This window comes from Ictalurus furcatus, chromosome 9 (genome assembly GCF_023375685.1).
Source record: "Ictalurus furcatus strain D&B chromosome 9, Billie_1.0, whole genome shotgun sequence".
NCBI lineage: Eukaryota > Metazoa > Chordata > Actinopteri > Siluriformes > Ictaluridae > Ictalurus > Ictalurus furcatus.
Window position 1 is genome coordinate 30,788,535 of NC_071263.1, and position 15,000 is coordinate 30,803,534.

General features: G+C 37.3%; 1 protein-coding gene across 1 annotated transcript in view; it reads left to right on the top strand.

The window, feature by feature from the left end:
- The window catches only part of fam98a (family with sequence similarity 98 member A), a 14,898-nt gene extending 7,103 nt beyond the window's left edge, over positions 1-7,795 (top strand). The window contains exons 4-8 of the mRNA XM_053633527.1: positions 1,659-1,870; positions 3,109-3,189; positions 3,322-3,438; positions 4,857-5,024; positions 6,401-7,795. Coding sequence (XP_053489502.1) covers positions 1,659-1,870; positions 3,109-3,189; positions 3,322-3,438; positions 4,857-5,024; positions 6,401-7,141 — 1,319 coding nt within the window. The 3' untranslated portion in view covers positions 7,142-7,795. The remainder of the gene's footprint in view (positions 1-1,658; positions 1,871-3,108; positions 3,190-3,321; positions 3,439-4,856; positions 5,025-6,400) is intronic.
- Positions 7,796-15,000: the final 7,205 nt, after the last annotated feature.

Consider the following 15,000-nt stretch of genomic DNA (forward strand, 5'->3'; position numbering starts at 1 on the left):
GCTTGTCGTGTAGAAACTCCATCACGCTGCCTCGTGCTCTGTAACCCCAGTGTCTCCTCTTTATTCAAAACCAGTTTACTTTACCAGTGTGTGTTTATTTTTATTTATCATTCATACAAACTGTACAATATACATTAGGTATAGTAGTAATAATAATACTAATCATGATAGCAATAATGATGATGATGATAATGATAGTAATGATGATGATAATGATGATAATGATAGTGATAATGATAATGATAATAATAATGATGATGATGATGATGATAATGATAGTAATGATGATGATAATGATAATGATAATGATGATAATGATAATAATGATGATAATGATAATGATGATGATAATAATGATAGTGATGATGATGATGATAATCATAGTAATGATGATAATGATAGTAATGATGATGATAATAATGATAGTGATAATGATGATGATAATCATAGTAATGATGATAATGATAGTAATGATGATAATGATAGTAATGATGATGATAATGATAATGATAATGATGATAATGATAATAATGATGATAATGATAATGATGATGATAATAATGATAGTGATGATGATGATGATAATCATAGTAATGATGATAATGATAGTAATGATGATGATAATAATGATAGTGATAATGATGATGATAATCATAGTAATGATGATAATGATAGTAATGATGATAATGATAGTAATGATGATGATAATGATAGTGATAATGATAATGATGATAATGATAATAATGATGATAATGATAGTAATGATGATAATGATAATAATGATGATAATGATAGTAATGATGATGATAATAATGATAGTGATAATGATGATGATAATCATAGTAATGATGATAATGATAGTAATGATGATAATGATAGTAATGATGATGATAATGATAGTGATAATGATAATGATGATAATGATAATAATGATGATAATGATAGTAATGATGATGATAATAATGATAGTGATAATGATGATGATAATCATAGTAATGATGATAATGATAGTAATGATGATGATAATGATAGTGATAATGATAATGATGATAATGATAATAATGATGATAATGATAGTGATGATGATAATGATGATGATAATAATGATAGTGATGATGATGATGATAATCAGTAATGATGATAATGATAATGATGATGATAATGATAGTGATAATGATAATAATGATGATAATGATAGTGATAATGATAATAATGATGATGATGATGATGATGATGATAATGATAGTGATGATGATGATGATGATAGTAATAATGATAGTAATGATGATAATGATAATAATGATGATAATGATAATAATGATGATGATAATGATGATGATGATAGTGATGATGATGATGATGATAATGATAATAATGATGATAATAATGATAGTGATGATGATGATGATAATCATAGTAATGATGATAATGATAGTAATGATGATGATAATGATAGTGATAATGATAATGATGATGATGATGATGATGATGATGATAATGATAGTGATGATGATGATAATGATAATGATGATGATAATGATAGTAATGATGATGATGATAATAATAATAATAATAATAATAATAATAATAATGATAGTCATGATGATGATAATGATAATAATGATAGTAATGATGATGATGATGTGGTGTGTGTTCAGCGTTTCTGATCTCGGAGTTGGAAGCTGCTCGGATGATGTTGGTGAACGCTCCACAGAGGAAAGCAGCTGAAGATGGCGGAGGAGGAGGAGGAGGACCAGTGGGCTGCAGCGAGCTCTTCCTGGAGCTGAAGGGCATCTGTGTGGCTCTGGGCATGTCCAAACCTCCACCCAACATCACCATGTTCCAGTTCTTCAGCGGCATCGAGAAAAAAGTACACGCTTTTACCTGTTCACGCGCGCACACACACACACACACACACTCACACACTGTCTTCTGGGGTTAACACATTATCGCACACACACACACATATACACACACAGACAGAACAAGAAGTTGTGTAGAGAGTTTTAGATGGGCGTATTGGTCTAAGAGCTACATTATATAAAAAAATAGTTAAAAAAAGTGAATTTTTTTGTGATATTTAAATAGTTTTTAATGAAATGTATATTTTATCCTAGTAAAATGTGGGTTTTTTGTGAAATTCCACGTCTTACTGAAACTTCCCGGATTTAAATGAATTCCGTCAGGATCCTGACGGGACCAGGTCATGTGATCATATTACTCCTGCCCTGTCCTTACACCGGCCCCCGGTCAGGTTCCGGGTCCATTTTAAAATGACGCTGCTGATACACAAAGCATTACATGGCTCGTCTCCTCACTATATATCTGCTTTATTAATCCCTCTCACCCCAAATCTGCGCTCCTCACAGTGTAATCTGTAAACTGTTCCACAAACACGCCTAAAATCTACAGGTACAGGACGTCTGTCTCTGCTCCTCCAGTGTGGAACTTCCTCCTGAACTCGGGGAACATCAGACCTGTGCCACCTTTAAATCTCAGCTCAAGACACACTTTTTTAAACTTGTATTTGACTGCTGATGTCTTCCTTTATTATTATTATTATTATTAGTGTTAGTATTATTGTTGTTGTTGCTATTCTTATTAAATTTTATAATGAATTTTTTCTGTGTACTGCTTATTTTGTGTACAGCGCTTTTATAAAATAAAGTGTATTATTTATTAATTTATTTTACTGAACTTTTTATTCCTTTTATATTTTAGTGACATTTTATTTGAAACATTTAGAAATTCCCACATATATTGTATTGTATATGTTTTGTTTATATTTCACTGAAGGTTTTATTATAATGTAGTGACATTTATATTTGAGAATTTTTCTATTATATTAGTTTTGGTGAAATGTTTTATATTTTAGTAAAAAAAAAAAAAAATCATTTATGTGTTAGTGAAATCATTGTGTCTGTTTTGTTTATTTTATTTATTTATTTACTTATTTTTGGAATTTCAGTTATAATTTATTAAAGAAAAAAAATTTCTATTATTTTATTGAACTCGTAGCTCCGCCCTCCACTTGTGCACTAATATTGTGTGTGTGTGTGTGTGTGTGTGTGTGTGTGTGTGTGTGTGTGTGTTATTTCCCCTCCTCAGCTGAAGGAAGCGTTCTCTAAAGTTCCTTCTCATCATGTCGGTGCTCCTCTGATGATCAGAACCCTCGGCCCACTTCACTGGGTGAGTTTAACTCCCCGATGCCCCGGGGTTGGTGGGCTTGTTTTTTTTTTTTTTTTTCTTTTTTGCATTTGCTTGGTTTTAATGGACTGCACTTTCTTTCTTTCTTTCTTTCTTTCTTTCTTTTTTTTTCAGGAAAAAATTGAAGCTATTAACCAATCTCTTGTGAACGAGTACGAGGTGAGGAGGAAAATGTTACTGAAGCGTCTGGACGTGACGGTTCAGTCCTTCGGCTGGTCGGACAGAGCCAAGGTGTGTTTACTGTCCGATCCCTCAGACGATTTTGTGAATCTTGAGGAAAACAAAATCTCTCTCTCTCTCTCAAAAACAGAACACTTTTCACACTCGAAATAGTTTAATAGGAGTCGTAATAGGTTAATGAATTGGAGTCGTAATAGGTTAGCTGGAGTAGTGATAGTTTACAGTAACCCAGCTTTAAGATCTGAAAGTGAATATTGGTTTTATTTTAGTAACTGTTTTTATATTTTTATGACATTTACTTTATATTCTCATTGAATTTCCGTTTCATTTCGGTGGATATTTTATTATATTGGTGTAGAGTTCACCTTATAATTCTACTTTATTATATCTCAGTGGAATTTCCATCATGTCTTAATAATTTAAGTCGAATAGTAGCTGAGGTCTGAAAGTGAAAAGACTGAAAATGAAGATTTTTGTCCCGAACGTTTACTCAACATCACAAATCATCTCTTTAATTAGGAAATAATTTCATATCGTAAGTCGTCTGTGCCAAATATTATTTATAATTTCAACCTAATTCAGCTTTTCTTTAAAAAAACAAAAAACTTCCGAGATTTATTCATAGAATTTATTAAATGTTTAAATGACTAAATACCTTAAATAATGTCATGTGAAATTTTCTTCATTTTATTTTTATTTGTTGGTTAATAAAAGTTTAAACGGGTGATTTTTCTGATTTAAAAATGGTTTAAGTCAATCTCCTTTTTTTTTTGGTATAATGAGCAGTTTTTGAGGATAAAAATGATTACTTTCTCATGTTTAAAGCCTCTCATTTACATCATTCATAATTAATTAACACAAATAATTATTTATCCTGAAATCACACAATTTAAATAATATTCTCTAAATAATTTCACAGAATTAGAACTTTATCAGGAGGGACGCAATAAAACTATTCTGTTCTCACGCGAAATTCATCTCGCCCTTACTTCGTTTACTGCTGCGCCTCGCGTGTCGTTTCCATGGTGATGATGGAAATGATTCACACGTTGAATATTGACCAGGTTTACATTCATTACGGTCTATATATATATATATATATATATATATATATATATAAATTGAAAAAGAAGATTTTAAGATTAAAAGTCTGGGTCTGGATGAATTAAATCACGTTTATAAAGTGATCGAATATGTGGTTTTAATGAGAATTTAATAAAATGAAAAATAAACTAATTTATTTTATTAGAAATACATCTTAAGGTTCAGGAAATGCCTGTATACATGACATAAACAAATCACCAAGAAACATCAAAGCTGTCGAAGTTATGCTTTTTAAACTTATGCTGAAATAATGTTTTCATTTCTTATTCTCGACCTTGTACGTGGTGTAAATAAATACTGTTCCCAACACGTGAAAAACGCAAGCGATTTCTTTTCCACCTGCTCTTTCTTCCATATTTTCTTAGAGCCACACTGAGAAGTTGGCGAAAGTGTATCAGCCCCTGCGTTCAGCGCTCGCCTTTAAGAGCAGAGTGTGTGTCGCTCACCTTCTCGCCGCCAGAGAGGACTTATCCAAAATCCTGCGCACGAGCAGCGGCCAGACCCGAGAGAAAACCTCCTGCGCCATCAACAAGGTAAACGAGTGTTTATCCGAGTATCTCCGAGTAAATAAGATCTTATTACATCACAGCGCTGCTGAGTCCTGGACTGTGATTGGTCAGAAGGTGGTGATTAGTTTTCTATAACAGCGGCTCTGACAGTAGCGCAGGTTTATATTAACACGCTCGTTCTGATTATAATACGTTATGGTTTCTATAGTAACGGCTCGTTCACAGCGGAAAAGTTTTCTCCAGCGTAAGGAGATGTTTATGTAACGTTTATGGAAGGAGTCTCCAGTGTCAGAGGTATAGCTTTAACTAGAAGCTACACTTCTTTGCGGTTTCTCGTTAACATGAGAAGCTGCATTGTTGTTATTGTTGTTGTTGTTGTTGTTTTTTTTTTTGTTTGTTTGTTTTTTGCCTTATTAAATTCAAGTGAGAGAGGAAAAAAAAACAGAGAGGCTGTTTTTACCTGGTGTAATGTGAGAATATTCAATGTAACTATAAATGGATAAAAAGTACAACTGTCTAAGCTGAAAAACTAAATACAGAATTTTCACTTAATTATTTGCAAAATTTGAATTCTATTTGAATTCTAAAGACGTTATTGTATTGGGGGGGGGGGGTGGGTGAGTGGAGTACTAGTGAACACCAGATTTTTAAATCAGCAGTCCACAAGAGGGCGCAATGCATAAATACAAACTAAACGGGCTGTTGTATATTGTTTATTTTTAAAGTAAAGTGCGTAAATTGATCAAATCAGAAGATTTAACTTCGACGCTCTCAGGCAGCTCCAGTGTTAATTTCACTCTGGTTTTAGTCGTGGTTTTAGTCTCCTGACGAAAAGATCCTTTAAATTTAGTCAGTGTTTCGTCATCGTATTTATTTCTTTTAGTTCATTTTACTCTGAATAAAACGGCTAAAATGAATATTAGTCATTTTAGAAAATGCAAACATGAAACCGAATATTCGCACATTTTATATATTACCTTAAACACGCATCAAGAAAAACACGTGAACGTTTTCAACGGTGTGTTTTCATTCAGATGGGTGCCGGTGCTCGCTTCACATCTTGAATTAGAATGTTTTCGCATTCGAATGCGCGTTTTTAGCTTAAACTCCACGGATATCCAAAGGTGGAATTTTAACCTGACGGCCCGAGAGCAGGCGAGAGGACAGGACCGGCGCTAACGGCTAAAACGTCGGTGTCATTCATTCTTATGTAAACAAACGCGCACGTAAACACAACGGGCGATATCAAGGGCAGGAAAAACGATCGAGGTCACGTCCGCGTATCCTACGATAAACCGATGACGTGATTATATGTGAAACCCTGTGCGTGTTCGCAAAAAGTCTGTACGTTCGGCTCGGTTTCAGATTCCGTCCAACTTCCTTAACTCTGATTCCGGCAGGTTCTGATGGGACGTGTTCCAGATCGTGGAGGAAGACCGAACGAAATCGAGCCTCCTCCTCCGGAGATGCCGACGTGGCAGAAACGACAAGACGGACCAACAGGGGGCGGCGGAGGGCGAGGGGGAGGCAGGGGTGGCTACGATCAGCACCAAGGAGGACGAGGAGGGGGTGGAAGAGGGGATAAAGGGGGTAAAGTACAAGGAGGCTGGTCAGACGGTGGGAATCAGGGTCATTATCAAGATGGAGGAAGAGGAGGATACCGTGGAGGCTACCATGCTGGGCAACAAGGGCAAGGAGGGCCAGGATATCAAGGGGGGCACCAAGGTCAAGGATACCAAGGTGGAGGGGGGCATCAGGGGCAAGGATACCAAGGTAGAGGGGGTCAACAAAGTCAAGGATACCAAAGTGGAGGGTACCAAGGAGGGCATCAGGGGCAAGGATACCAAGGTGGAGGGTATCAAGGGCAGGGATTCTCTGGTGGAGGTTACCAAGGGGGGCAGCAAGGGCAAGAAGGTGGTAACAAAGGTCACTACCAAGATGGAGGGCGACAGCAGGAGCGAGGAGGAGGTAGAGGGGGTCGTGGAGGGCGAGGACGAGGAGGACGAGGTGGGCAAAGCGGAGGCTGGGGTGGTAGAGGGGGGCAGAATTTTAACCAAGGAGGGCAATTTGAGCAGTTCTTCCAACATGGCGGGCAGCAGTATAGCCAGGCAGGGTTCGGGCAGGGGTTTTACTCCAGCTGAGTTAGCAAGAGATCATCAGGAAATGAGATTTAGAACAAGAATCACTTATAGATCTTACAAAGATGGGTGGATTTTTGAGAATGAGATCTTATAAAGAAACAGCTGTTGCTTTTCTTGTTCTTCTGCTAACAGATAAGCTAATTGCTTGGCTTAGCTCAGTCCAGTATTCTACAAGACCTTTGGGACGTGTAAGACTCGGATATTGTATCGGTTATTTTTTGTTTTTCGAAAGAAGCCTTAACTTGATGCGTTCACCACGGAACTCAGTAGTGTTAATAGCATTATTTATTGCCAGCACTTGACTGTTGAGTTTGTTTCACCCCATTTAGCACTAGAACTCACTACAACTCGACATAGTGTTATTGAAATTACTTGATGATTTAAACGGACTGCATCGTAGAGGGTTGTGTTTTGTTGTTTTTTTTCTTCCATTTTTGCTTCACACATTTGTTTACAAAAATTGGGTGATAACTTGGTGGAGGGAGAGAGATGTTTCTTCATCCAGTGCATGAGTGTTCCTTTCGGTTTGAGTGGGAGAGAAAAGGGCGGTTTTCCGTTAAAAAGAATTCCCAATTCAGTTTGTTTGAGGAATTGCTTTTGAAAAAGTGTTTCGGATGTGTGTGAAGACTGACAGCAATAAAGAAGAGTATGGAATGTGTGTGTCTCTGAGTATCTTATTTCAGGTTATCCCTGCTGTTAAGAAGCAGCCCTGTAACGTGATGCTGCCACCACCATGCTTCACCACAGCGATGGAATTAATTAAATTCAATAAAATTTGATTTGTGTAGCGCTTTTAACAACGGACGTTGTCTCAAAGCGGCTTTACAGAAACATATAAACACAGGATAGAGGTTTTAAGTGTGTGAGTTTATCCCTATTGAGCGAGACGGTGGAGACGGTGGTGAGGAAAAACTCCCTGAGATGATACGAGGAAGAAACCTTGAGAGGAACCGGACTCAGAAGGGAAGCCGTCCTCATCTGGGTCACGACGGATAGTGTGAAAGTAAAAGAAAGTTCATTATGGTTTAATATGAAGTCTGTGTGTTGAACTAGTCCACTGTTCACTAAAGGAGACCTGAGTGTAAAACTGCATGTGGTGATTGCAGTCCCGAGGACATCGCAGCAACCGTAACCTCAGCAACAACAGCGAGAACGTCCATGTGGAACTGAGGTCCAAAACGGTTTCCATGGAACTTCAACTTAAAGTCATGTGTAGCTCGACAAGTCAATGAATTAGTCAGTCAGTGAGCGTTAACTGGTTATTGCTTAATGTAGTTCTTGGAGTTCAGCCTACTGTATGTACGTGTAGATGTCACTTATTCCTACACCTCAGTGTAGGGTTATTACTACATTTTGTTTAATAACTGCTACGTACTCATTACATGAGGTGTTCATCACATCACTGTACTATGCTACGCTATGTTATGTTGAGCTATTATATGCTGCACTATAGGTTATAGTGTAATAACAGAGACTCGGGGTTCGGTATAATAATTAGGTATGGCCACTCTCCAGGAGGCCAGATCTGTGAGGAGCTGATGATCTTGTTGAGGTCTGCACAGGTTCTCTTATTGTTGATGAGCTCTGTAACTCCTTCGGTGTTGTAGCTGGACATTTCTCTGGCGATTGGCCTTCTTCCCTGTGCGTTCAGTTTGGAAGGAGGGCCTGGAATTTGCCTTGCAGCTGGTGATACTTTTCCATAGCAGGTAAATCAGCATCTTCTGACCAATAAGAGTTGAGAATTCAACAGTTCTGTGTCGTCGTCAGGCGTCCGCTCTCTCCCGCCAAACAGCGGCCCAGTGGAAACGCCACCAGACGAAACCCAGACGGGCACCACGGTACCAAGTTCATGTGCGCTTGTGGCGAGACACGGGTATTGCAGTGGGTAGCGCCGTCAGCCAGCCAGTGGTCCACTGAGATGACGCCGTGGTTGAGGATGGACGCAGTGCGGCAGAGGACATCGGGCGACGCCCCGACGCCACACAGAGCCTGGCCCATGACCCAGCGTTCCAGCGTCTCAGGTGAGGCAGAAAATGTCAAAACCATGCAGCTTAGCAACAGATCCGCAACAGCCAGGTTCCACTGAAGTAGTGTGGAACCTTTTTCACCATGTTATACAAGAGACATTATTTGCAATCATACATATAATTTTTTAAACAAAAGATCAAAAGGTTAAACAATAAAGACCATTTTTCACAGCCTTCTTTACTCATATTTACCAAGGGTGCCAATATTAATGGAGGGCACTGTGTGTATATGTATATATACATACAAACACACATACATATACAGTTTAGGTTGAAGATAAAGAGAGTGTGTGTGTGTGTGTTTTGTGAATCCACCTGAATATGCAGGTGATGTGCGGGCGGATGGACTTTGAAAAGTCTCAGCGTTGCCATGACGACTGATTAACTCCATCATTCAATGCTTAGCAACAGTGACCAGAAAAACATCTGTCCTGAAACAGTGAACATGATGAACTACGATAAGAGCAGCTTCATTACCTACCTCTCTCTCTCTCTCTCTCTCTCTCACGCTCACACACACACACACACACACACACACTGAAACACACTGAAACACACTGAATTCTCTACTCATAACAGAAACTGAACAGCAGCTTTATTATAAAAGTAAAAGATTGAAATCTGATTATTTATCGGATAATCAGATCTGTGTTTATCTGTGTTTAGGTGATTGATTCTCTCACTCTCCGCTTTAGATTGAAGCATCACGTCAAATTCACTCCAGACTTCTGCATGATAACATATACCCTCTGAGGAAACATTCTGATGGGCGTGGCCTCTTCCGGGACGGGTCCGCCCCCATACACAGTGCACAAGGGTCGAACTGATTGCTTTGAAGAAGATGAAAAGATCTGTAGATCATCAAACCAGCAACTGAGGGAATCTCCCACAGTTCCACAGACTGCTTCTGAACGCGTTCCCGTGCACTAAAAACATCATCGGCACACTCCATGTCGGGTTTTTCTTTAAATTCTTAACAAGTTAGCATGCCATTTAGGCAGAAGAGTAACACACAGTAACACCATGCCCTCATCCATGATGAGTCTTTCTGTGGAGTCTCTCTCATCTACTGAACTCCACCGGAGCTGATAAAGAAATAAAGGAGACGTGGATGAGGGAGCAGGTCCGGAGTGGAGTGTTATCCTAACGCAGTCCTGGTATACGTCTAGTCACATGGCGTCGTAGAACAGTTCAATAACAAACATGGCGGACAGATCGGTCATACCGTTATAATATACAGTATAGCAGAACTAACGAGCACTGAATAAACTAACGAGCACTGAATAAACTAGTGAACACTGAATAAACTAGTGAACACTGAATAAACTAACAAGCACTGAATAAACTAGTGAACACTGAATAAACTAACGAGCACTGAATAAACTAGTGAACACTGAATAAACTAACAAGCACTGAATAAACTAGTGAACACTGAATAAACTAACGAGCACTGAATAAACTAGTGAACACTGAATAAACTAACAAGCACTGAATAAACTAACGAACACTGAATAAACTAGTGAACCCTGAATAAACTAGTGAACACTGAATAAACTAGTGAACACTGAATAAACTAGTGAACACTGAATAAACTAGTGAACCCTGAATAAACTAGTGAACACTGAATAAACTAGTGAACACTGAATAAACTAGTGAACCCTGAATAAACTAACGAGCACTGAATAAACTAACGAACACTGAATAAACTAGTGAACACTGAATAAACTAGTGAACCCTGAATAAACTAGCGAACCCTGAATAAACTAACGAGCACTGAATAAACTAGTGAACCCTGAATAAACTAGTGAACACTGAATAAACTAGTGAACCCTGAATAAACTAATGAGCACTGAATAAACTAACGAGCACTGAATAAACTAGTGAACCCTGAATAAACTAGTGAACACTGAATAAACTAGTGAACACTGAATAAACTAGCGAACACTGAATAAACTAGTGAACCCTGAATAAACTAGCGAACACTGAATAAACTAGTGAACACTGAATAAACTAGTGAACCCTGAATAAACTAACGAACACTGAATAAACTAACGAGCACTGAATAAACTAACGAACACTGAATAAACTAGTGAACCCTGAATAAACTAACGAACACTGAATAAACTAGTGAACACTGAATAAACTAACGAGCACTGAATAAACTAGTGAACACTGAATAAACTAACGAGCACTGAATAAACTAACGAACACTGAATAAACTAACGAACACTGAATAAACTAGTGAACACTGAATAAACTAACGAGCACTGAATAAACTAACGAACACTGAATAAACTAACGAACACTGAATAAACTAGCGAACACTGAATAAACTAGTGAACACTGAATAAACTAGTGAACCCTGAATAAACTAACGAGCACTGAATAAACTAGTGAACACTGAATAAACTAACGAGCACTGAATAAACTAACGAACACTGAATAAACTAACGAACACTGAATAAACTAGCGAACACTGAATAAACTAGCGAACACTGAATAAACTAGTGAACCCTGAATAAACTAACGAGCACTGAATAAACTAGTGAACCCTGAATAAACTAACGAGCACTGAATAAACTAGCGAACCCTGAATAAACTAGCGAACCCTGAATAAACTAACGAACACTGAATAAACTAGCGAACACTGAATAAACTAGCGAACACTGAATAAACTAGTGAACCCTGAATAAACTAGTGAACCCTGAATAAACTAGTGAACACTGAATAAACTAGCGAACACTGAATAAACTAGCGAGCACTGAATAAACTAGCGAGCACTGAATAAACTAGCGAACACTGAATAAACTAGCGAACACTGAATAAACTAGCGAACACTGAATAAACTAGTGAACACTGAATAAACTAGCGAACACTGAATAAACTAGCGAGCACTGAATAAACTAGCGAACACTGAATAAACTAGCGAACACTGAATAAACTAGCGAACACTGAATAAACTAGCGAACCCTGAATAAACTAGTGAACACTGAATAAACTAGCGAGCACTGAATAAACTAGTGAACACTGAATAAACTAACGAACACTGAATAAACTAGTGAACACTGAATAAACTAGCGAACACTGAATAAACTAGCGAACCCTGAATAAACTAGTGAACACTGAATAAACTAGTGAACACTGAATAAACTAGTGAACCCTGAATAAACTAGTGAACACTGAATAAACTAGCGAACCCTGAATAAACTAGTGAACACTGAATAAACTAGCGAACACTGAATAAACTAGCGAACCCTGAATAAACTAGTGAACCCTGAATAAACTAGTGAACACTGAATAAACTAGCGAACCCTGAATAAACTAGTGAACCCTGAATAAACTAGTGAACCCTGAATAAACTAGTGAACCCTGAATAAACTAGTGAACACTGAATAAACTAGCGAACCCTGAATAAACTAGTGAACACTGAATAAACTAACGAACACTGAATAAACTAGTGAACCCTGAATAAACTAACGAACACTGAATAAACTAGTGAACACTGAATAAACTAACGAACACTGAATAAACTAGTGAACCCTGAATAAACTAACGAACACTGAATAAACTAGTGAACACTGAATAAACTAGCGAACCCTGAATAAACTAGTGAACACTGAATAAACTAACGAACACTGAATAAACTAGTGAACCCTGAATAAACTAACGAGCACTGAATAAACTAGTGAACCCTGAATAAACTAACGAGCACTGAATAAACTAGCGAACCCTGAATAAACTAACGAACACTGAATAAACTAGCGAACACTGAATAAACTAGCGAACACTGAATAAACTAGTGAACCCTGAATAAACTAACGAGCACTGAATAAACTAGTGAACCCTGAATAAACTAGTGAACCCTGAATAAACTAACGAGCACTGAATAAACTAGCGAACCCTGAATAAACTAACGAACACTGAATAAACTAGCGAACACTGAATAAACTAGCGAACACTGAATAAACTAGCGAACCCTGAATAAACTAGTGAACACTGAATAAACTAGCGAGCACTGAATAAACTAGTGAACACTGAATAAACTAGCGAACACTGAATAAACTAGCGAACACTGAATAAACTAGTGAACACTGAATAAACTAGCGAACACTGAATAAACTAGCGAACACTGAATAAACTAGCGAGCACTGAATAAACTAGCGAACACTGAATAAACTAGCGAACACTGAATAAACTAGCGAACACTGAATAAACTAGTGAACCCTGAATAAACTAGTGAACACTGAATAAACTAGCGAGCACTGAATAAACTAGTGAACACTGAATAAACTAACGAACACTGAATAAACTAGTGAACACTGAATAAACTAGTGAACCCTGAATAAACTAGCGAACCCTGAATAAACTAGTGAACACTGAATAAACTAGTGAACCCTGAATAAACTAGTGAACACTGAATAAACTAGTGAACACTGAATAAACTAGCGAACCCTGAATAAACTAACGAGCACTGAATAAACTAGTGAACACTGAATAAACTAGTGAACCCTGAATAAACTAGTGAACACTGAATAAACTAGTGAACCCTGAATAAACTAGCGAACCCTGAATAAACTAGCGAACACTGAATAAACTAGTGAACCCTGAATAAACTAGCGAACCCTGAATAAACTAGTGAACACTGAATAAACTAGCGAACCCTGAATAAACTAGTGAACACTGAATAAACTAGTGAACACTGAATAAACTAGTGAACACTGAATAAACTAGTGAACACTGAATAAACTAGTGAACCCTGAATAAACTAGTGAACACTGAATAAACTAGCGAACCCTGAATAAACTAGTGAACACTGAATAAACTAGCGAACACTGAATAAACTAGTGAACCCTGAATAAACTAGTGAACCCTGAATAAACTAGTGAACACTGAATAAACTAGCGAACCCTGAATAAACTAGTGAACCCTGAATAAACTAGTGAACACTGAATAAACTAGTGAACCCTGAATAAACTAGTGAACCCTGAATAAACTAGTGAACCCTGAATAAACTAGTGAACACTGAATAAACTAGCGAACCCTGAATAAACTAGTGAACACTGAATAAACTAGCGAACACTGAATAAACTAGTGAACCCTGAATAAACTAGTGAACCCTGAATAAACTAGTGAACACTGAATAAACTAGCGAACCCTGAATAAACTAGTGAACCCTGAATAAACTAGTGAACACTGAATAAACTAGTGAACCCTGAATAAACTAGTGAACCCTGAATAAACTAGTGAACCCTGAATAAACTAGTGAACACTGAATAAACTAGCGAACCCTGAATAAACTAGTGAACACTGAATAAACTAACGAACACTGAATAAACTAGTGAACCCTGAATAAACTAACGAACACTGAATAAACTAGTGAACCCTGAATAAACTAGTGAACACTGAATAAACTAGTGAACCCTGAATAAACTAACGAGCACTGAATAAACTAACGAACACTGAATAAACTAGTGAACACTGAATAAACTAACGAACACTGAATAAACTAACGAGCACTGAATAAACTAGTGAACCCTGAATAAACTAGCGAACACTGAATAAACTAACGAACACTGAATAAACTAGTGAACACTGAATAAACTAACGAACACTGAATAAACTAACGAGCACTGAATAAACTAGTGAACACTGAATAAACTAACGAACACTGAATAAACTAGCGAACACTGAATAAACTAGCGAGCACTGAATAAACTAACGAACACTGAATAAACTAGTGAACACTGAATAAACTAACGAACACTGAATAAACTAGTGAACCCTGAATAAACTAGTGAACACTGAATAAACTAGCGAGCACTGAATAAACTA